This window comes from Oryza sativa, chromosome 5, assembly GCF_034140825.1.
Source record: "Oryza sativa Japonica Group chromosome 5, ASM3414082v1".
Classification (NCBI taxonomy): Eukaryota; Viridiplantae; Streptophyta; class Magnoliopsida; order Poales; family Poaceae; genus Oryza; species Oryza sativa.
The window spans coordinates 28,645,858-28,669,465 of NC_089039.1; the positions used below are offsets into that span (position 1 = coordinate 28,645,858).

Here is a 23,608-nt window from a genome sequence, read left to right on the forward strand (position 1 = left end):
AAGGGTCATGCGCTATCTAAAGGGTACAATGAGCTATGGAATTCACTATACTGGTTACCCAAAAGTACTGGAAGGGTATAGTGACTCAAACTGGATATCTGATGCTGATGAGATAAAGGCCACAAGTGGATATGTGTTCACACTTGGAGGTGGCGCTGTTTCCTGGAAGTCTTGCAAGCAGACCATCTTAACGAGGTCAACAATGGAAGCAGAACTCACAGCACTAGATACTGCCACAGTTGAGGCCGAGTGGCTTCGTGAACTCCTGATGGATTTGCCGGTGATTGAAAAACCAGTGCCAGCTATCCTAATGAACTGTGATAATCAAACAGTGATTATTAAGGTGAACAGTTCGAAGGACAACATGAAGTCATCTAGGCATGTAAAGAGAAGACTGAAATCTGTCAGAAAGCAGAAAAACTCTGGAGTGATAGCACTGGACTATGTCCAGACAGCTAAAAATCTGGCAGATCAGTTTACCAAGGGGCTACCACGTAATGTGATAGACAGTGCATCGAGGGAAATGGGCTTGAGACCCACTTAGAGTTGCACAATAGTGGAAACCTGTCCGTTGTGATCGGAGATCCCGTGAATTTGGATGGCGAAACAAACTATTGTGTAACCGAGAGAAGAGACCCTTAAATGGGCTCATTTTCATGATGTACTTCTCTTCTATTCTGTATGGTAGGATGGCTTATGCCTCAATGTGTTCCGAGTGGCTTTCATTAAGCAGAGATGTTGACCTGCAGAACATCTTAGAAGGAACACACCTATATGAGTTCGACTGCTAGTCACAATCTATGAGATTTGGGTGATCTCTAGATACTCATGAAAGGCCTGGAGTATGACTTATAAGCTCCAACCCGAGGGAATACTAACGGTTGCCTAGTATCAGTTATGGAATTGAGTGAAACCTAACTGCACAAGACTGACAATTCAAGGCATAGTCCATTGTTCAGTTGTGGTCAGGTGTAGCTCCTTTTCTAGGTGAAAGTTCAACTTAACAGTCTTCACCGAAATACTGGTATATAAAAGCTGCTATGGAATAGAGAGCATTCTCATGAGCCTTGAAATTTGGTGGGGATTGATAGATTTAATTGGATAATTGATCCATTTAAATCAATTAAATCAAATAAATTCCAAGGCTCATTATGCTAGGAATTCATGTGTATTCATTTTTTTATGGGATATCAATGGGATGAAGAGTTTTGAGAATTAATCCATTTGATTAGGGAATTGGTAACTTATATCAATTAGTTCTAATTGATGGATGGTTGATGGTTGTGTAGTGGAGGATGGTTCATGGCTAGTTGATGACAATTAGTTGCTCTATTCCTCTTCCTATTCCATTGGTAACTTACATCAATTACTCTTAATTGATTGTTGGTTGATGGTTGTGTAGTGGAGGATGGTTTATGGCTAGTTGATGATAATTAGTTGCTCTATTCCTCTTCCTATTCCATGACTCTTACTCGTCATCTTCCATTCCTCTTATAAAATGAGAATGGATTTGATCTCCCGCGAGAATAGTGAGACACACTTTCATCCATTTTCCAACGTTGTTGCTGCTACGGTAATCCCATCCCGACGAGTGTGTGCACACGTGTTGGGAGAGTAGGCCTCCGAAACCACGCGCTGCTGCGACGTTTGCACGGACGGGCGGGCGATCAGGTTTTTGGGGAGCGCAACACGCGACTACTCACTGTTCGTCAACATCTACTTCACTTTCACCAATATGTCGAACACTGGAGACAACGGCAACACTGGATACAAGGAGAAGGAGGCTCCCGTCAACACCAACGGAGGCAATACTGCCTCAAACTCCAGCGGAGGACCATGCTTGGGGTATAACCTTCTTACATTATTTCAATTAGAAGTTTTACTGTTAATGTTCATCGCAATGTCAACATTGTGTTATTATGTGATTGTTGATGCTTATTCTACATTAAGCATGCTCATGTTGATTACATTCACCACTGTCACTGGATCAAATCCCATTGTAAATATCATGTTTATTATCTTGTTATTTTGGATTAAAATATACCAAATTATGACCAAAGTTCTAACATCGTCCTATTCTAATTCACTGTATTTTAGAACGGATGTAGTAGTAATTATGTAAAGTTTTGAAAAGTAAGACAAATCGTCGAACGTGCGTGATATCAATCAACGATGTTATCTGTTAAAAAACAAAACGTAGGTAGTACTTTTCTTCCGTTGGACGTACAACCAGCACGAGGCGCCGTGCATTGACATTGCGTTTTCTCGATCGCCGCCTCGGCGTCTCGTGATCGTGAGCTCATCCAATCCGCCGCGTGATCGGCGATCGCGGCGAGGCGGCAATCCATGTTTCTGTTCCGTCCACGGACACAAGGAATTTTTCCCAAGGTCACCGCGGCCGTACGAGAGCTAGTTGTCAGCACAGTGATCGTCATGTCGCATGTCCTTCCCCTGATTATAATACAGCAACTTAATGCCGGTTTATCTGTTCTAACAGTCACTGATGAGTGATGAAGCAGCTGTTTGTGATTAGATCTGTCTGTCCTTTTTCGGTTGAACGTTTGTAGCCAATTGGTTTCTATAAACAGAAAAGTGGTCGTCCTGCATTGAGAAAAAAAGAACAAATGAACTTAAGACATTATCAATTACAAATAATTAATCTTAACTACTACTCCACAGTGTTGTCTTATCACTATCAACTTTATATTCTGCATAATCAACACTTGCTCGAGAAGTCGGCACTCGGCAGAGATGGTTGTGCTCTACATTCATCTTCTCCATTTCTCTTTTGTTTATTTGTTTTTGAATTGGTGATATAAATCCGTGCAAGATTCAAGAGCCAAGACAGTTTTTATTTTTTGCTACTCTGACATGAATTGGTAATTTTATATAGGCTTTATCTCAGAGCAAAAGTTCATTGAGACTTTCAGACGCAGTAGTAACAGTAACAGAACTTGCTAGTCACAGGAAACAGAGGGGCAAATGGGCTCGGCTCGTGATATTGCTTGTCAATTTCTTCTCTCATTCAAAATCAGAATCCAAAAGGATACGTCTATTTTGCCTCCCTTATTTTCTTGCGCAATCATTACCCACAACCTCAAAACTGGATATAATGTCTCCCCCATTTTCATTGGATGGTTTGGGGGAGCGGTTTCTGATAACATGCAGGTGTTTTAATCAGAAGTAGGACAGGAGGGATGACAAATAGACTTATTCCAATCCAGAAGTAGGAAGCTATAATTATTGGGCTTAAATCAGCAAGCAGGCCGAGCCGCACACACTAACAAGCCACAAAGCCCCAAAAAACCCAATGGAAATATCGCAACCTTGGGAGCCGGAGGTTTATCCCCACCACGAACGCCTCCTCTTCTTCTTCCGATGCGGGGAGGCTGAGCTCGCAATCCCCAAAGCTCGCGGAGATGGACGCCAAGCTGCTCCTCCTCCCCTTCCCCTCGCCGCCGGCCACTCTCCACCACCACCCGCCGCCCCCCAAATCCCTCTTCCTCGGCGCCTCCCTCCCGCTCCTCCACCCGCCGCCGCCGCTGCGGCTGCTGCGGCCCGGCGCCCCGCGGCGGCTGGCGGTGGTGGCGCAGGCCGCCGTGAAGCGGCGCAAGGAGATCCCGTTCGACAACGTCATCCAGCGCGACAAGAAGCTCAAGCTGGTGCTCAAGCTCCGCAACATCCTCGTCTCCAACCCGGACCGCGTCATGAGCCTCCGCGACCTCGGCCGCTTCCGCCGCGACCTCGGCCTCACCCGCAAGCGCCGCCTCATCGCGCTCCTCAAGCGGTTCCCGGGTGTCTTCGAGGTCGTCGAGGAGGGCGTCTACTCGCTCAGGTTCCGCCTTACCCCGGCCGCCGAGCGCCTCTACCTCGACGAGCTCCACCTCAAGAATGAGTCCGAGGGCCTAGCCGTCACCAAGCTCCGCAAGCTCCTCATGATGTCGCAGGACAAGCGCATCCTCATTGAGAAGATTGCGCACCTCAAGAACGATCTTGGACTCCCGCCGGAGTTCCGCGACACTATCTGCCTCAGGTACCCACAGTACTTCCGCGTCGTCCAGATGGACCGAGGGCCAGGGCTGGAGCTCACTCATTGGGACCCTGAATTGGCGGTGTCGGCAGCGGAGGTTGCCGAGGAGGAGAATCGAGCGAGGGAAGAACAAGAGAGGAATCTGATCATTGACCGGCCACTCAAGTTTAATCGGGTGAAGCTACCACAGGGGCTGAAATTATCAAGAGGGGAGGCGCGCAGGGTTGCGCAATTCAAGGAAATGCCATACATTTCGCCGTACTCTGACTTCTCGCATCTGCGATCCGGGTCGGCTGAGAAGGAGAAGCATGCTTGCGGCGTAGTTCATGAGATTTTGAGCCTGACACTTGAGAAGCGCACGCTGGTGGATCATCTGACACACTTCCGGGAGGAATTCCGGTTCTCGCAATCTCTGCGTGGTATGCTAATTCGCCACCCAGACATGTTTTACGTGTCGCTTAAGGGGGACAGGGACTCGGTCTTCCTCCGTGAGGCATACAAGAACTCCCAGTTGGTCGAGAAGAGCAAACTCGTGCTGCTTAAGGAGAAGATGAGGGCTCTTGTTGCAGTCCCACGCTTCCCTAGAAGGGGTGTGCCGGCAACTAGTGAGGAGGCTGATAGAACCAATGGAGCTGCGCAAATGCTGAGTGAAGGAAGCGATGTAGAAGATGATGAAGACGAGGGATTGTCGGATATGGAAGACTTAATTAGTGAGATTTCTGGTGGCAAATCTGACACAGACTACCACTGGGGAGATGGCTGGGTTGGCGAGAATGATGACTCGCCACCAGACTTCGAAGACGATGATGGCTCAAGTCTTAAAGAAGTCAAGGTGACTATGAAGAAAACTGCTAATTCTGCCAATGGCAAGGCACATGTTCCTGTTTTTCCTGATGGCAGACCAAGGGAACGATGGTAAAATGATCTATTTTAGATTGTTTGGTAGAGTGTGTAATCTTTGTTGTTAGTTATTTCATCATATCTAGAAAGTCGCAAAACCCTCAGTCCTTTGAGGTGCTGCTTGAATTTTGTTACCGAGCACATGAATAGCATATCAGAATTTGAACAGTTCACATGAATCATCACTAATATAGTGAACGAATTTGAAGTTGTGGGGGTTTGTGATCAAGCATACTTGGTGATATAAATAGGTGCAAACTGTAACAACTTAAGTATAAATACAAGCTTAATTTGAGCTATGTTAGCAATGGACTTCTCTTAAGAAACAGAATGAGGTGATGTTCCTACAAAGTAAAATATAGTGTTAGTTTGAGTGATCACGCAACACGTTATAACTTGTTCTCTTTCTTTTTTTTTTTTTTTTGCAAAACAATTCATAACTTCCAAATGTTTCTGAATCATCCTTCTGGTTTGGAAATTTATTACCTCCTAGCAATTGTAGTTAGTGCTAAAGGGGACATCATCATTAGCTCTCCATGAATCGGTGCTTGTAAAGAGTATGTCCCATCTTTTCAAATGAACTCCTATGGAGGGAAGAAATTCAAGCCACTGGAGTAATGGAATGCCCTCTCAGAACAAGGATTGCTTGGTAAAAACTAGGGAACACAAGGCATATCGCTTGCTGTCTGCTAGATTGGCATTTTAAAATGGTCAGTTTGATGACCGAAGCTGAATTTGAGGAATGATGTCCATTTTTACGACTATGCAACATGTTCTCTGTTACCTTATCTGTCTGAATTGCCAAGTTTCAGAAGTATTCGACGCTTAAACATCTGCATTCCCAGTCCTTGTATATTCAGAAGTTTGAGTTGTCAGCTATACTTGATGTGCTCCTTTGGTTTTGTTTTTCACATCAGTCACAGGAAGGTTCAGGATGGAATACTCGGTTCATTGACTACTACTTTGTTGTTGATGATGATGATGATGAGATATTGAGTTCTGTTATTCTGTACGTTTGGTTTATATTTGCATCTTTGTGTAACATTGAGAAGCTGGTGCAGTGGTGCATAAGCATCATACTGCACCCTGTCAGTCTCATTTCACAAAATTTTGTTATTCAGTCATGGGCTCATGGCCTACTTCCGCTCCTTCGTCGACTTCGCAGGGTCCCACACTGACTCAACAAAATTGACCGTAGTCAAAGCACCACGTCGGATCAAACGGGAGCTATACTGCCTTGGGACGTAAGTTGATATGGTTTTGAAACTTCGGGGACGCACTATATCTGGACTGGCGGTTCAAGGGTAAACTTGCCGACAAATTGAGGGATCTGAAGTGACCTTATTACTTTTGGACGCGAGGTGCACGTCTCTCCATATTGCGCGACCAGAGTGGGCCCACCAAGGTTCGCTTCTGGAATGGATCAAGTCGGCCCATGCGAATTTGGCGCTACCGCAGCGATCCAACTCGGCGATACTGCAACTAACTACACGTGTCGTATCGGCTACACGAGGCATTATGTTGGGACGAAAGCTCATCCATGCAGAACTGTTCGATGGAGACGATGCCGGTCCCGGCGCCGCGTACCGATGAATTTCACCGTTGGTTACCACGTATGCATCAATGATCTGTGTGTGCGACAGAGAAGGGGGGTGGGGGGCGGAGGAGGAGAGGAAAAGAGGGAATATAGACTTATCCAGAGAAAATAAAGGAAATAGAAAGTAGGGTAAAACCTTTTTCATACCCACTCTATTTATTTTTATGACGCCATTAATTTTTTAAGTATATGTTTGATCATTCGTCTTATTCAACAACTTTATGCAAATGTATAAGTTATAAATCAAGCTTAAATTACTTTGACTGATAAAACAGCTCACAACAAAATAAGTTATAATTATGTAATTTTTATTAATAAGACAAATGGTATGTGATAAAAAAATCAACGCCGTCATCTATTAAATCAGAGGTAGTAGTTTGGAGTGTAAAACGAGCTAAAAAAATTATTTAGAAGGTTTAAGGAATAAAATGAAACTTTTTTGTTTAGAAATTCCCAAGGACTCCTCGTGCCGCACGGCCACCAGATTCAGAGACGCACGGCCGCCGGATACAGACGGCGAGCCCTTTCGTCGTGGACGTGTCGCGCGGGACGGGATAACATACGATCGTGGGAACCAGCGGGAATGCAGCGTTGCAGGCCGCTGCAGGCGGCGGACAAGTCAACCGGTCAAGCACTCGCGGGATCGCGTCGCCGTCATGCGACGCACCAGAGGCGAACAGCGTACGGACTTATATTTTCTCGCGTGAATTTTCTGATTTTAAATCGAGTTTTTTTATCCTAGTTTATTTTTTAGCTTTTATTTCTAGATTGTTTAGAACACCTATATAAAAGTTCTATTCCATTGAGCAGCCAAAGGATGGGGCTGTTAGCCTTTGCGGTCAAAGCGTCAAACAAGCACAGGTGAATAAAATAACTTCCCTAGCTAGCTATTTGAGCGATACTCCAGTTTCCACTCCACTTAAAGGAAGGAAATATCAACGGCAACCTTTGTTTCTGCCCCTTTTTTTCAGTCCAAAAAAGCGATAGATCGAGCATGCACCAGCACCAGCTCGGCTAATGGCTATGCCTACAATATCTATGCCGCTATGATGTAAAAAGCGAGGAAGCTTGACTGAAGCTTCTGTCTGGAGAGAGAGAAACTTCGGTGAAAAGATGCATCAAACATTGGCTCATTTTCAGACCAGAGGGTGGGATTTTCGGCCTCACGTGAAACGGTATTGTTTATTAGCTGATAAGTAAGGCCCCGTTTAGTTCCAAAGTTTTTTTCCAAACTTTCAACTTTCCATCACATCAAATCTTTCATTCACACACAACTTTTCTATCACATCATATCAATTTCAACCAAACTTCCAAACTTCAGTGTGAACTAAGCACAACCTAAATAAGTATTAACTACTACTCCCTCCGTCTCTAAATATTTAACGTTATTGACTTTTTTAATGTCTTATTTAAAAAAATTAAGTAATTATTAATTCTTTTCCTATCATTTGATTTAGTGTTAAATATACTTGTATGTATACATATAGTTTTACATATTCCACAAAAGGTTTTAAATAAGACGAACGGTCAAACATGTTTAAAAAAGTCAAAAGCATCAAGTATGGGACGGAGAAGGGAGTATAATTTTGAAAACATGATTTATTTGATTCTTTTAAGAAACCTCTACGTATAATTTTTTTCACAAAATATATCGTTTAACAGTTCACGTCATGATTTAGAGTTGTAGTTTAAAACTCAGCCAGGTATGTGCGTGTGGCTCTGCAACTATAGGATCCAGTAGGGTAGAGTGATCGCTTCAAAGTAGGAAATGTGATCCCAAAAAGGCATGTGTTTTTTATGAACTGAACTGTTGGGTTGCCGAGGAGAAAAAAAATGGAAAATTCCACTACTCAATTGGGAGAATCTAGGGCAAAAAGAAAACACATCACCTTTCCTGGGTACCTGTCGCTTTTGCATTGGCTGCTTGGAGATTATTAAAGCCATGCTCTTTTAGCTTATTTATCGAATCATTTAAAACGGATTATTTGCTACACGTTTTGAAAAATATTTTCCACAAACAATATTCTTTTGATGCACTACTTATACTGCTTGTTTAAAACTATTTGTCACATTTATCTCATAATTTATATCTGCAATTAAGTTAATAGCGTTTTACAGTAATTCATTTAATAATCTAAATTGAATGGGGCCTACCATTCAATTAGTAGTAAGGGCATGAACGGTGTTTATTAGTGGTCTCTCTATTGCCATGCAAGTAAATTTAATGACATGGAAGAAAGAGAAATGAGTATGGTTAGCTCAGAGTCGACTTTTAGGATTTATTAGAGCAAATTTTATTGCATGATGGTGAAAGAAAGAAAAAAAGTAAGAAAAAAGTATTTTGATACATTAATGATTAAAGACCATATTATCTCTAATTGTTGTAGCATATAGTCTCTAGATAACGTAGAGCTCATATCTTACCCTACCTTTGTAGTTGCCCTAGGACCACAAGCTGCCGATGACGCAAGTGAATCCATCTCTGCTGACCAGTCTACTGACGTGGCGCACAGACTGAGACCGACACTGGTCGTTTTCACTCGACATGCTTGACCGTCCGCACGAGCGCTTTGCTTCCAATACACCTTTTCTACTAGTAGTACTAATAATTAGTGTTAGTATAAATCACCAAAATTAGTACTACTAAGTACTAATACTAACAGTAGCTTTAGGATGAGTGGCAATAATTAATTAACCTGATCTCGTGGTTTAGTCAGCCTGGTACTGCACAAGGAGTGGACTAGACCACTGAATCGCACAAATGCTATTCGTCCGGTGATTCGATTCGGTCAGTCGCTTGATCGCACTGCACGTACATGCTTGCATTGCCGAGTCAAATTTAACATGATCTACTTCTAACCAGGCCACTGCATAATTGAACGTGACAATACAATGTACTCCAGTGTTTTACAAATCTAGTACAAATCCTGCTGAATTAGCGCTGTAGACGGTGGTGCCTACTACAAACGAAGACGAAAACGTCAGGACAATTCTTACACACTATTGAAGAAAATTTTCTTGTCTGAAAGGTTCATGTGCAGCAGTAGCTCCCAGCCAAAATATCAAGAATTTGATCACACATGCACTTTTCCGCCCATATGTCTTGTTAAGTTTTTTTTTCCCTCATTTGGAATGCAGAAATCAAATTTCGTAGGAATTGCAGCAGTAGTTCACTTGCTGTCTGAAAGATAACTTTCATGGTGTCTCGGATAAACACACGAGTGCGTTGCTGCGCTATAATACTGTACTAACAATAATTGTCCACAAACTATACGCAAGACCAGACCAACACTACAAACATGGTCCAGTGACAGAAAAGGTGATTAAAACCTTATTAAGGACCACTTAGCTAAACTATAGGAGGAGAAGTGAACTGAGGAAGAAGCCGAGCAACCGCAAGCCGCCTTCCAACCTCCTCCCTCCCGACACATAGCCACCTGCACATCTCCACACTACGTGCACCCCATTTTCCCATGAGAATTTCAACGAATCAACACAGTACTATCCCAAAGTCCTATTTTAGCGAATGCGGTATCCCAAAGTCCTAAAGAAATACAACAATCAGGCTGGCAAGAAAGAACACTGTGCCAAGCTAATTCACTGTCCAAGCTGATAATACTTATCATTTTGAAAAAAACACAGTCTTTAAAAAATAATTTTGACCATTTTTTTATTATAATATAAAAATATCAATAAATATCCTATTCCAGTGAAGCATTTTTAACACTTGTTCAAAACAACAACTAGTATTATCAACCCGCATGAAGTAGCAAGAATCCTATGATCAATACTAAATAATATTCCTTCGTTCTAAAATATAACAACCTTAGTGGTCCTATTCGAATCTACCGTAAGAATGAAGATTAAGTGTGCGCGCAAAACGAGATAAGTCATTAGCATATGATTAATTAAATTTTAATTATTAAAATCTTAAAAATGGATTTATTAGAATTTTTATAGTAACTTTTATATAGAAAGTTTTCAAACACACCGTTTAGTTTGAAAAACGTGCTAACGGAAACCGAGAAAAAAATGTATCTTAATTAATTTAGAACGGGGCCATTATTAGATTAGATATAATACTAAGACGAATTTGGACAAGGGATCAGTACAGCGTCCAACACACATAGTTGTCAGTTGAGCAATGCGCAGCTGCACAAGTGTGTCCGTCTGTGGTAGGTTGAGAGTTGAGACCATTCTATTCTAACAAATGGTCAGTCAGACACAAGTTTTTTTTTTCCGAACGGTCAGTCAGACAGACAGAAGTAGTGATTAGATTAGAGCTGGATTAGTCTCTGCACATCTCCATGATGGCCAAGAAACCAAAAGACCGGTCCAAGTGTTTGAATGACACTCGGGTAGTGATATTCTCTGCTTAGTCATAATCTTTTCCCTCGGTCCGGTCAAAGTTTGGATCTGAACATGACGCAACGAATCACATTTTGCTCCCTATAAATACTCCTCTCCCTGTCACTACCACACTCGCCATCCTACCTCACACGCTCTCACCAACACAAGAAACCACACGCTTACGAGACGCCACGGCGGCGGCGGCGGCGATGGTGGAGCTCTGCGGCGGCGAGGGGGAGGGGCAGATCATGCTGGCGACGGAGCTGGCCCAGCTGCGGGCCATGGCGAGGGAGCTGGAGGCGAAGATGGACCCGGACAGGGTGGCCGCGCGGGAGCTCTGCAGGGCGCTGGCGTCGTCCGTCGACCGGTCCATCCGCCTCGCCGCGTCCTGCTTCCCGCCGCCGGAGCACCCGCCCCCCGCCGCCGGCAATGCCGGCAGGGACGCCGCGTTCAAGAAGAGGCAAGTCATGGTTCCCGGTCATGGTGGTTTAATTTCAGGGTTGAGAGATCGCCGGAGCAACGCTCTGACATGTGTTTCGATGCAGGAAGGGGATGGCCAAGGTGAGGAGGCAGGTGAGGGTGACGTCGGTGCAGGACACGGCGTCGCTGGACGACGGCCTGAGCTGGAGGAAGTACGGCCAGAAGGACATTCTTGGCGCCAAATACCCGAGGTCAGCATCGACGTCAGCAAATCATCCATTGATGACGTCACTCTCACCTTCCGCTAATTAAAAACCAATCAATGGCCGCCGCCGCCGCCGCCGCCGTTGTTGTGACACGAGCTTGATCTCTGCTGCAGGGCCTACTTCAGGTGCACTCACCGGCACACGCAGGGATGCAACGCGACCAAGCAGGTGCAGCGCGCCGACGGCGACCCGCTGCTCTTCGACGTCGTCTACCTTGGCGACCACACCTGCGGCCAGGCCGCCGTCGCCGCCGCCGCCCAGAGCGCGCCGCCCGAGCATGCCGGCCAGGAGCAGCAGAGGCAGAGCTCGCTGCTCGCTGCGGGAACGGAAGGAATTCATCAGCAGGTAGTGGCAGAGCCTATGGCGGCGCCGTTCTTGTTCACCTCGACGGCGGCCGGCGGCGTCGACGACGGCTACTTCTCCTTCATCTCGCCGGCGAACTCCGACTGCCAGTTCAGCAGCGACTTCTCGGCGGGCAGCGTCGGGGTTGACATGGACCACGAGGCTCGTTTCGAAGATCTTTTCTCGAGCACTCTTGAGTTTTTCCAATCGGAGATTCAGAATCTGTAGGTGGCCGAATGCACGCAGTAACCGTACTTTGTTAAAGGTTCGCATCAGTATTAGCTACTGGCCTACTCCATACTACTCTGTACAGCCTCTATGCTTTTTCCTTATGAATGAATCTACTATTAGTTGCTAATTGTTCTTTTCCATCTCCGGAAAGACCCTTTTTTTTTCTGACAACCTGAACCTGCATCATCCTTAATTCCTTGTTCATGTCCAACATACTCTGAACTTGTGTGATTTTCTGAAGATGTTGACTTCAAAGCCTGAATATATACAACTACAGTAGCCAATCAAGGTAAGCCAGGGCATCCGAATAAAAATTATGGGAAACGTTTTCGAATAAAATGCTCATGTTACTGCAAGTAATGACAGTTTCAGTAAATTGAACACTGGGCTGTGTTTAGTTCCTGAAATTTGGGAGAAGTTTGGAGAAAATTGGTAGTTTGAAAAAAAATTTTAGGAGTTTATGTGTATAGGAAAGTTTAGAATGTGATGTGATGGAAAGTTGGGAGTTGGGAGAAAGTTTGACGTGAACTAAACACACCCCAGGTAAATAGAGAGCAGATCGATTAATTAGGAAATGCTCACGGGGAGTGCGACGTTCTGACCTGTGGTATATGATATGACATTAGATTAGTATTAAAACATTAGGCAATGATCTCGTTCATTAGGTGAGGTTTTCTCCCATCTTTGAATATTTATATATACTTTCTTTATCATACCTACTGGTAAGACTGGTACATGAACAACAACAATGTACACAACTCCACCAATCAAAATGTACAATCATGTTATTCTTTTTCTTCTCAATGAAATTGACAAATTCTTTTGCCAGTTCGTAAAAAAAAAAGAAAACTCACACAAAATCGATATCATCATCAGAGTCACCTTCTTCCTCGTCGGTGCCTTCATCGCTATTGCGATAAATGAATTCCTCTTCTAACCCGGACAAAATATTCACTTTGAGGCTATTAACGATACCATCGTTGGTGTAAAACGGTTCCTCATCAATTTCTGGATCAAATTCGTCTCCGCAGGTATCTTCTCCACATACCATCTTCTCAAAATCCACCTCACGCCCATGGAAATTTTCTATCGACGGATGCATAATCCCAACCCCTTCATGTTCGCAGTAAAGGCAACGCACTTGTTCTAGTAGAGAAAAGAAAAAAAAACACAAATAGAATTTCTTCAGTTCTGCAGAAGGGGAAAAGCTAAAGAGAAAATTCAGATTTGTACATACCTGAGCATGGTGGCGATATGGTTACTGGGCAGCAAATGCCGTCGTGGTTGAGGCGATAGTTACCGCATTCTGCAAAGAAGAGTTGAAGAGCTCCCTCGCCGGCAATGGCAGATGGATCGGAGTCTCTCCGGCGAGCCAAGAAATTGACATGACAACGAAAGTATATCAGAGGAGTATAACTGACGATGTCATCGTCAGTGCAATACACGGGTCCTGATACGCAATTGTTCATGCCACAGATGACATGGAGCTCGTAACCACCGGGTTCCTGAAATCCCAGCAAAAACAATAGAGATGTTTAATTACAAAGATTTGTTACAGTCAAACAAAAAGTACTTTTAAGATACTGATAACTTACGATACCAAATAATTTTCAATTGTTGGATCTAACAATGAACATCATGTCCAGTTAAATCAAACGATACGAGGATCTAACAATGAACATCATGTCCAGTTAAATCAAACGATACGAAACGATTTGATACTGTAAGGTACTAGTACCTCGAGTTACTTTTTGCTGGACCGGAGCAAATCTCTTAATCATATTATAGCAATAATAATTGTTCATCAAGAAAGAAAGAATCAGGTTAAGATGTTGAATTACGTTGTTCTGCAACGCGTATCTGTCCAATGCAGCCTTCACCTTCCTGCAGATCTTGTTCTGATCACGGATGATCTGCGCCTTCAGTTTGAGCTGTCTTCGCCGCCGTGGTTTCGTTGGTTTGCGCTGCATTGGCGAGACGGCGGCGGAGGGAGTTGGAGGCAGTAAGGCGGCGGCGAGGCGGCGAACGTCTTCCGAGGAGAGCTGGCCGCCGTTCTGCAGGAGCAGCGGCGTCGTCATGGCTCTGCTAGAGCTGAGGAACTCCACTTGTTCGTCCGGTTTGGGGTGCCGGGCCGCCGCGGCGGCGGCGGCGTAGGACTCCTGGATAGTGCAGGAGGGACGGTGCTGCCGCCGATCTGCTTCTCTTGCGGCGGCGTTGAGGTCGCCGTCGAAGTCGAGCAAACACCGGATGGCGTCATGGAGGCCGAGGTTGGGGTAGCGGGTGCAGAGGAAGGAGACGAGGCCGAGGAAGGAACGCGTGGCGATGCTGGACATGCTCTTGGGCGGGATCATGGCCAGCTCGAGCTCTTCCACCGGCGGGTGCGCGGCGTCGTACCAGACGACGTTGAGGATGATGTTGGAGACGGGGTCCATGGGGCCGTAGCAATGGCCGGCCTTCACCAGGCTCCGGTGGTAGTGAGACCGCAGCTCGCCGGAGGGCAGCCGGGCGAGCGCCCGGAGGTAGAACCCCTGGATCGCGTAGAGGAGCGTCCTCTGGAGAGGCATGGCGTGCCGGTAAGGCGGCGCGGCGATGCCGTTGTCCCGGCCGAGAAATCGGGACGCTGCCAGCTCCCACGCCCTCTCCATGTTGGCCGCCGCCGGCGCCTCCGCCTCGTCGACGACCAGCGCGACGAGGCCGCGCACGTCGTGGTTGGCGAGCGCGGACACGGCCTCGTCGAGGCGGCGAGACAGGGACAGCCACGCGTGGACGAGCCGGTCGGGATGCGGATGCTTCACGGCCAGCGCGGCGCATCTGAGGGCCAACCTTACGGCGGCGCCGGCGGTGTCCGAGGCGAACCCGAATCTCCTCAGTCCACGGTCCCGCACGACGAGGCGCGCCGCGACGAGGACGTCAGCGTCGGCGTCGAGCAGGTAGCGCACGGCCTCCCAGTCCGGGAGGTGAGGGAAGAACGTGGTGAGGAAGGTGACCGCGCCGTCGAGAGATCGCCCCGTCCTGTCGTTCCCATCTTCCGCTTCGGCGAAGACGGCGGCGTTGACGATGGCGTTGGAGACGGGATCCAGCAAGCCGAAGCAGAGGCCGGCGTCGAGGTCCGCCGCCGGCCGCAGCCGTTCCAGCGCCTCCGCGTGGGAGGCACGAACCTTGTCAAGGAGCAACGATCTGTTCTTGTCTTGCGTCCTGGAAGACGGCGTGCGACTCCGGCAATCCCTTGACATGATGACGCGGCGGTGGCGGGCGTCGTCGTCTATGTCCATGGCGGCTGCACGGCGCACGCAAAGATGCGATGAGCGTGCGTGTTGGCTCGTTTAGGTTTTGTTTGTTATACACCCCGATCCTTCCTGACTTTTATCCGAATCGGCTCCTCGCACAAGTGGCATTGTCAAATCTTTGAAGTTTTTGGGATTTGCTCTTGCTGCGTTTGATTTTTGCACTGGCTTACAGGTTTTGACACGAAAAGGATTGATTCTCTTACAGTTCATACTCCCTGTCACATAAAAAAAAACAAGATAGAACTGATGCGAGACACATCCTAATACTACGAATCTAAACAGACTGTACTATAATATGTCATATCTAATTCTAGATTCGTATCTAATTCTAGATTCGTGGTTTATGGGACCGAGGGAGTCTGTTCTATTTCTTAATATGTTCAGACTAGAGATAGCAACGGGAATTCCTGGCTGGAGATTTACACCACCAGACCCGCCTCCACGGAGGAGATGGCAACGGGGAATTCCTAGTCGGAGGTTACACCACCAGACCTGCCTCCACGGAGAAGAATTTTCTCCATCACCATCACCGTGAAATGCAAACGGGGCAAGATCTTTCACCATCACCACCTCCGTGCAGGTAATTTATCTCCGTGGAGCCTCCATCCCCGCGAGTGGTGAAGACGAAGCCATGGCCGCATCTAGCGATTGGTCGTCGTTTTCCCCTTTGACCTGGTGGGGCGGCACCGGGACGTGGCGGCACGGCGAGCCAACGGCCCTGCGCGTGCGCAACGGGACCTGACGGTGCGGGCGCGCCGGGACGTGACAGCGCGGGCGCGGCGAGCCGGCGGCCCTGCGCGGGCGAGGGCGTGGCGAGTCGGCAACCCTGCACGGGTGCCGACGCGGCAGACGCACGGTGGCCTTGCGAGATCGGGAGTCGGCGCCGGCGTGGGGACTAGGGATGGAACACAGAAGGGAGAAAGGATTGGAATGGCTAGGGTTTTGCAGATGCTTTATATGCTCTAGGTGTTGGGCCTGGTTTCTATGGGCCAGATGGGCCAAATATACATGATAATACTACACATACACTATTATGTCGGGCCTCCACGGAGAGCGGGGACGAGGGACGCTGAAACAAACCTGCCCCTGCCAGACCCGATGGAAGGTGTTTTTACTCTATTTAATCCTCTGTGGAGACATATTTTATACCACCCCCACCTTCTAATGGGAGGATTCACCGCAGGGAATCGGAGGACGGGGAACCATTGCCATCTCTTGCTTAGACCCTTCTTGAACTGGAATATCCTACGTCAAATAGTCAATCAAGAAAATAAAACAAAATTCCAAAAAATAGGTAGGAGTAGTTCGCCTACGGTTCGGAAAACTTTGGCCCAGTGGAACTAAACTCTCCCTAAACATGCCGGTATAAGGGCTGAACATGAACATTGAACATGTACACAGCTCCATCAATCAAAATATACAGTCATGTAAACCTCACACAAAATCGATATCATCATCAGAGTTTCCTTCTTCCTCGTCGGTGCCTTCATCGCTATCTCGATAAATGAAGTCCTCTTCGAACCATCCATAGCACCTGCATACTCGAGGTTGTTGACGATACCATCGTTGGTGTAAAACGGTTCTTCATCAACTAAAAGATCAAAATCGTCTTCACAGGGATCTTTTCCACATACCATCTTCTCAAATTCCACCTCACGCCCATGGAAATTCTCCACCGATGGATGCACAATCCTAATCCCTTGATGCTCGCAGTAAAGGCAACGCACTTGTTCTAGCAGAGGAAAAAGTAAACACAAATAAAATTTGCTCAATTTTTTTGAAATATAAATTTCTTCATATATGCAAAGTGAAAAAAGACTAACACAAGTACTCTATCTGGATTTATAATATTCATCGTTTTGGACAAGGCTAAGATCGAACTTCAAAATATTTAACTATGAATAATTTCTAAAATATTTATTTTGCAAATATAGAGACCATAAATATAGATTAGTCTTAAAAGTTACTTTAATAAAATCATATACTCGTTTGATATTTCTACTACAAAATAGTGGTTAAAGTTGTTTTTTTGAAAACCGTGCCCTTATTCAACATGATTAGTATTAGAGCAGGTACAATAGCAGACTATTAGCCAGCTACAAACATATTTTAATAAGATAAAAGATGAGAGAGAATAGCAGTGGGCTACATATCTGTAGCCAGTTACAGCACGGACTCCAAGACGCAATGTGTGTATGACAGGTGGGACCATATACTAATAGTACAGTAATCAATTATTATATGAATTGGCTATAGATGAATTAGAGCTAGTAAAACTTGCTCTTATCAACCGGAGTCCGGAGGGAGTATTATATACCTGAGCATGGTAGCGATATGGTTACAGGGCAGCAAATGCCGTCATGGTTGAGGCGATAGTTACCGCATTCTGCAAAGAAGAGTTGAAGAGCTCCATCGCCGGCAATGGCAGATGGATCAGAGTGTCTCCGGCGAGCCAAGAAGTTGACATGACAACGAAAGTATATGAGAGGTGTATAACTGACGATGTCATCGTCAGTGCAATACACGGGTCCTGATACGAGATTGTTCATGCCACAGATGACATGGAGCTCGTATCCACCGGGTTCCTGAAATCCCAGCAAACAGCAGAGATTAATTGATTAATTATGCAAATTGTGTTCATCATTAGCAATGGTAATAGTAGTCGAGCAAGAAAGAATCAGGTTAAGATGTTTACGTTGTTTTGCAGCGAGTATCTGTGCAATGCAGCCTTCCCCTTCTTGCAGATTTTGTTCTGATCACGGATGAACTGCGACTGCAGTTTCAGCTTCCCGCGCTGCCGTGGTTTCGTTGGTTTGCGCTGCGTTGGTGAGACGGCGGCGGAGGGATTCGGGGACAGTAAGCCGGCGGCGAGGCGGCGAACGTCTTCCGAGGAGAGCTGGCCGCCGTTCTGCAGGAGCAGCGACGTCGTCGTCGTCGTCGTGATGGCCCTGCTCGAGCTGAGGAGCTCCACTTGTTCGTCCGGTTTGGGGTGCCGGGCCGCGGCAGCGGCGGCGGCGTAGGCCTCCTGGACAGTGCAGGAGGGACGGTGCTGCCGCCGCTCGGCTTCTCTTGCGGCGGCGCCAAGGTCGCCGTCCGCGGCAAGCAAACACCAAATGGCGTCATGGAGCGGGAGGTCGGGGTAGCGGGTGCAGAGGAAGGAGACGAGGCCGAGGAACGAACGCGTGGCGACGCGGAACATGCTCATGGGCGGGATCATGGCCAGCTCGAGCTCCTCCGCCGGCGGGTGCGCGGCGTCGTACCAGACGACGTTGAGGATGATGTTGGAGACGGGGTCCATGGGGCCGTAGCAATGGCCGGCCAGCACCAAGCTCCGGTGGTAGCGAGACCGCAGCTCGCCGGAGGGCAGCCGGGCGAGCGCCCGGAGGTAGAACCCCTGGATCGCGTGGAGGAGCGCCATCTGGAGAGGCATGGCGTGCCAGTAATGCCGCGCGGCGATGCCCCGGCCGCGCAAGCGAGACTCTGCCAGCTCCCACGCTCTCTCCATGTCGGCCGCCGGCGCGGGCGCCTCGTCGCCGACCAGCGCGACGAGGCCGCGCACGTCGCGGTTGGCGAGCGCGGACACGGCCTCGTCGAGGCGGCGAGACAGGGACATCCACGCGTGGACGAGCCGGTCGGGATGCGGATGCTTCACGGCCAGCGCGGCGCATCTGAGGGCCAACCTGACGGCGGCGGCGGTGGTGCCCGAGGTGAACCCGAATCTTCTCAGGCCACGGGCCTGCACGACGAGGCGCGCCGCGACGAGCACGTCGGCGTCGGCGAGGAGCAGGTAGTACACGGCCTCCCATTCGGGGAGGTAAGGGAAGAAGCTGGTCAGGAAGGTCACCGATCCGTCGAGAGATCGCCGGCGTCTCGATCTCCTGCGTCTGCGCGTCCTCCGCCGCGCCCTTCTCATCTTCCGGTTTCTCGGGGCGGCGGTGAGGACGGCGTTGACGATGACATTGGAGACGGGATCCAGCAAGCCGAAGCAGAGGCCGGCGTCGAGGTCCGCCGCCACGGCCGCCGGCCGCAGCCGCTCCAGCGCCTCCTCGTGGGAGGCACGGACCTTGTCAAGGAGCAGCGACCGGTGCTTGTCCTGCGTCGTCGAAGCAAGCGTGCGGCTCCGACAGTCTCTTGGCTCGATGACGCGGCGGCGGCGGTGGCCACCGCCGTCGTCCATGGCGGCAGCAATGACGGCGCTGGACTGCGGCTGCATGCAAAACGCGCGTATCGGCCTAGGTCTAGGTTGTTACACAATACACCCTACCGATGCCGATAAGAATTGCAATTGTTGCTGCCCCGGATTCAGAACGGAATCCCGATAATTATAAGTCTTTTGACTTCTTTATCAGTCAAAGTCAAAGTGCAATAGGTTTGATCAAGTTTATGGAAAAAAATTAGCAATACCTACAACACCATATTAGTCTCATTAAATTTAACATCGAATATATCTTAATACAAAATTTATCATGTATTGAAAATGTTACTATATTTTGTTAGAAACTTGGTCAAACTTTAAAATATTTAACTAAACAAAAGTGAAATGACTTATAATATGAAACGGAGGCAGTATTTAGGTTAAAGGCACTGGAACAACATACTGCATATAGATTTGTCTTATAAAGTAGAATACTAAAAACTAAAAAAAATATTTATTGAATATGTTATGGTAGAAAAATGTAGTTAAAATATATTTTGGAGAACCAAAGAGAATATTTGGAAATTGGAAGTCTTCGAGGGTTTAGCATATGCACAGAGCAAATCTTCGAGGGTTCTTAATTTCTTACAGTACAGCGCACCCTTACACAAGATTTTTAGCAGAAGAAATATACATTCTACATCACTACATGGGACTTCAGCTGTGCTGATAAAAATATAAAACAAAGTAACTAGATAGAACCTTTTTCTTTAATGTCCTGGGATTCTTCAGAAGCGCTCTCTTTTGTGTCCTCCAATTTCCTCAAGGCTCCCCTTAACCCCAACACGATGAATAAATTGGTAAGAGTAAGTAGTGATTCTGCACTCCCGTGCAGCCAGTCGACGTTAGACAGCGAGGTTCCATAATGAACTTTTGCTGCAAAAGGTTATATCAACAAGACAGTTAGTACTACTGACTAAATATGGGGCAGAGTATGTGAGAACAACAAAAATTCACAACTCGATTACCATATATCCCAGCAGGTACTGCTCCAGGGATAAAAGGCCAGTGCATGAAACAACAGGAAAGGAATTAATCATAGGGATAAAATTTCCCGGCACCTAGCTAAAAGAACAGAAATCAAACATTTTTGAAAGAAAATAGGGATTATAGGGGTGTGTGCTAAAGGATGATCACCAAGTACAAACATTTCAGTATCAATAAGTCTGCAAAGCAGGATCAACATAGAATGCCATCCACTTGATTCGCTTTTGTGTATTCTGCCTAATCCATTGTCCTTATTGTGCCACTTTATGCTAGATAACCAAATCAGCAGTGAACTTGATTTGAATTAAACCACATGAAAAAGTCATTTCGTGATTATTCTTCTCATCGTAGTAATTTGTTGACAGATTGTTCGGATAGAGGCTAACTGTCATCCAGAATGACTAAGCTGACAGAAGATCAATTGCCATAGTTCGTTGGATATCCATATAGTTTAATCAACATGAAAATAGAATTAAAAGTCACTAACTATGTAATATATTATATATGCATCCACATAGCATTGCATTTATGCCCCTAAATCTATGTCAGGCCTTACAATGTTGCTGTGATCAATCTAAAGAGCACCTATTTTTTTAGAACAAAGAGCATTGTGTTTCCACACCTAAACCTATATCTTGTCTTACAATGTTTTAACATTTACAGACCATCTATAGCCTAACTGTCAAGGTTACCATCACTTCTATCAAAAAGGTAGCAGTCACAACATCACATGCATATTCATACCCATATGCCACTTCCTTGTATTTTTTTCCCAACCATACTCAACACATTTCCGCCAATTACATGAGCAATTTGAGACTAGAGAGTCTATCTATGAAGTATTATTAGCTTACATATGCATCATCTCTGCAGACAAGGAAGTATTGACATTCCAAAACATTCCACAAAATTTTTAATACGTACTACTAAGAATCAGTGATCCAGGGAAAAAATCCCCAACATATCATGTTCAGAAAAAGCTACATCTACGTGAACGGATTAAACACAAACTTTTGCATCACCGTTACTTTCACGGGTCCTATCAAGGTGTTATTACCAAACTCAAGTTTGACATGTATTTGTCCCGAAAATTTCAACGGCATACGTCGGCACAATAAAGGATACAGAGTGACACTCGAAGCGAGAGAGAAGAAGACGCGTACTGGTGGCGCCGACGAAGGCGAGGAGGAAGTAGAATCCGAAGAGCGTGAGTCCCGGCGCCGTCTTGGACCTGGTCATGAAGTAGAGGAAGCCGAGGTAGGGGAAGAGCGAGACGGCGAACAGCTGCGACGCCACGCTCTGGGAGTCCATGGTGGGCGCCCACGGGTCCACGGGGAGCAGCCCGCACCGCACCACCATCCCGCGCGCCGCCGCCGCTCTCCTCTTCACCCCGCGAGCGCGGCCGAGGCCATAGCCTCCCCTGGCTCTACCGGCGGCGAGCGGCCGCGGCCACGGGCACGGCGGCGCGCGGCAGGTGGTCGGCAGCATTTGGGCGTGGCGAATTTCTCCACTCGGTTTGGGTGGTTCGCGTTCACCTCGTGGGGATGAGGCTCTTAACTGGGCCGGGCCGTCAATGCAAGAGCCATCGGCCCATAAGAAAATCAAGTTATTTTGGGCCGCATGGGCTCATCCTTACCATTCATCTGGGCCACAGCTGGAAAGGTTTCTTCAGAGAATCAAGTGAACAAGCATAATATGAATTTTATATTGGTTAAAGTAAAAAAAAATGTTACTAGTTATTGGCCAATCTTCCAAGAAATGGGAAAAAATAAATTTACATGAAATTGTGTTCGGTATTTTTTTTTGCGAGGAAATAGTATTGAATTTAGATCGAGCGCTTAAAACTTTTTATCTGTCGTTTAATCTCGAGGAGCTAGCTTGACAGAGCAACATGAATCTTGAGTTCTTGACCACTAGCTAGTCCTGAGTCACCCAACGTCCTATAAAAAAGAATCATATGCATCGCAAGTAAAACGGTACTAATTAATTAATCATTTAATTATATGCTAGAAGGAGTAGATAATAGGTTGAGTAGGAAGTGATTCCCCGCGCATTGCTATGAAAATTACTAAGTAATTTTTAATATATTTTTTCGACAATCAAACTAGACTAAAAAAGAAAGAAAATAATGAAACGCGAGAATTAATCAGTACTTATCATAAAACAAACAAATATACACCAGTACAAAGTTTCTATAGATTAGTATAAAGTGTATATACATTAGTACACAGTTTTTATAGATTAGAAGAAAGCTTTTTCTATACAGGTGTAAAATTTTGCATGTACATACTTTTGTGTATATACATGTATACATACATATAAATATAGACCCATGAAAGTATATATATGTATAGGGAGAGACGTGGCCGAAATTTTCACATCTAAGCACATGCAATCTTCTAATTCCAAATATGAGAAGGTAATGGATGAAATTCTAATTTTAATCAAGAAGCCCACATGTGTGTGCAGTGGTCTTCCATCGGACTTAACGTCAAACGAAATATAACAAACTAATGGCTGCTTATCATTGGAGAAATCACTAGCTGTAGCAACTTGTTTAGGTCTAATTGATTGTTTGTTGTCGGAAAAGAAAATCTTATTACCATTTGCAATTGGTTGGATCAACCATTACGAGATAGGGCACCGTGCCGTCGTGCCGTTAGTCTCGAGCTTTCTTTGTCTTTTTTTTTCTTAATCCATATTTGATCACTTGGATGTTTTCGTTTTGAAAATTGGAACTGTAGCGGTCGGTTGAAATATAATCATCTGCTTGGATCATGAAAATCATTGACAAATCTTAATTTGTTTCACATAGAAGCTGCATCAACAAAGGGTAATTATAATACTAGCGAAACATGTTAATGGATCATTTGCTTTGTGGCTGCTAGCTAGTTTGATTAGAAACAGAATTCAGGGCAATACATGCTCACATTTGGAATTAGGAGGTCGCATGTGATTAAGATTAAAAAAAATCGGGAGACGTGGGGCTGGGGGAATCGGTCG

General features: G+C 46.2%; 4 protein-coding genes and 1 pseudogene across 5 annotated transcripts; 2 read left to right on the forward strand and 3 right to left on the reverse strand.

The window, feature by feature from the left end:
* Nucleotides 1–3,344: 3,344 nt before the first annotated feature.
* LOC4339664 (protein WHAT'S THIS FACTOR 1 homolog, chloroplastic-like) lies at nucleotides 3,345–5,098 on the forward strand. The gene has a single exon (XM_015782070.2). The coding sequence runs from the start codon at nucleotides 3,420–3,422 to the stop codon at nucleotides 4,947–4,949; it is 1,530 nt and encodes a 509-aa protein (XP_015637556.1). The 5' UTR covers nucleotides 3,345–3,419; the 3' UTR covers nucleotides 4,950–5,098.
* Nucleotides 5,099–11,011: 5,913 nt separating this feature from the next.
* On the forward strand, nucleotides 11,012–12,263 carry LOC4339665 (transcription factor WRKY19-like). The gene is made up of 3 exons (XM_066310309.1): nucleotides 11,012–11,341; nucleotides 11,427–11,548; nucleotides 11,677–12,263. The coding sequence occupies exons 1-3, from the start codon at nucleotides 11,087–11,089 to the stop codon at nucleotides 12,131–12,133; spliced, it is 834 nt and encodes a 277-aa protein (XP_066166406.1). The 5' UTR covers nucleotides 11,012–11,086; the 3' UTR covers nucleotides 12,134–12,263.
* Nucleotides 12,264–12,790: 527 nt separating this feature from the next.
* On the reverse strand, nucleotides 12,791–16,350 carry LOC9267436 (uncharacterized). Its single transcript, XM_015785266.3, has 3 exons — nucleotides 13,978–16,350; nucleotides 13,374–13,641; nucleotides 12,791–13,282 (listed from the first exon to the last, which is right to left on the reverse strand). The coding sequence occupies exons 1-3, from the start codon at nucleotides 15,406–15,408 to the stop codon at nucleotides 12,987–12,989; spliced, it is 1,995 nt and encodes a 664-aa protein (XP_015640752.1). The 5' UTR covers nucleotides 15,409–16,350; the 3' UTR covers nucleotides 12,791–12,986.
* A 286-nt stretch (nucleotides 16,351–16,636) lies between these two features.
* LOC107278771 (uncharacterized) lies at nucleotides 16,637–20,054 on the reverse strand (annotated as a pseudogene).
* Nucleotides 20,055–20,135: 81 nt separating this feature from the next.
* Nucleotides 20,136–22,118, reverse strand: LOC4339667 (uncharacterized). 2 transcript variants are annotated; one of them, XM_015785267.3, is made up of 3 exons: nucleotides 21,769–22,118; nucleotides 20,587–20,604; nucleotides 20,136–20,494 (listed from the first exon to the last, which is right to left on the reverse strand). In XM_015785267.3, exons 1-3 carry the CDS (start codon nucleotides 22,091–22,093, stop codon nucleotides 20,310–20,312), a joined length of 528 nt encoding a protein of 175 aa, XP_015640753.1. In that variant the 5' UTR covers nucleotides 22,094–22,118; the 3' UTR covers nucleotides 20,136–20,309. The 2 variants fall into 2 exon arrangements, with proteins under 2 accessions (XP_015640753.1, XP_015640754.1); XM_015785268.3 differs by lacking the exon at nucleotides 20,587–20,604.
* Between the last annotated feature and the right edge of the window lie 1,490 nt (nucleotides 22,119–23,608).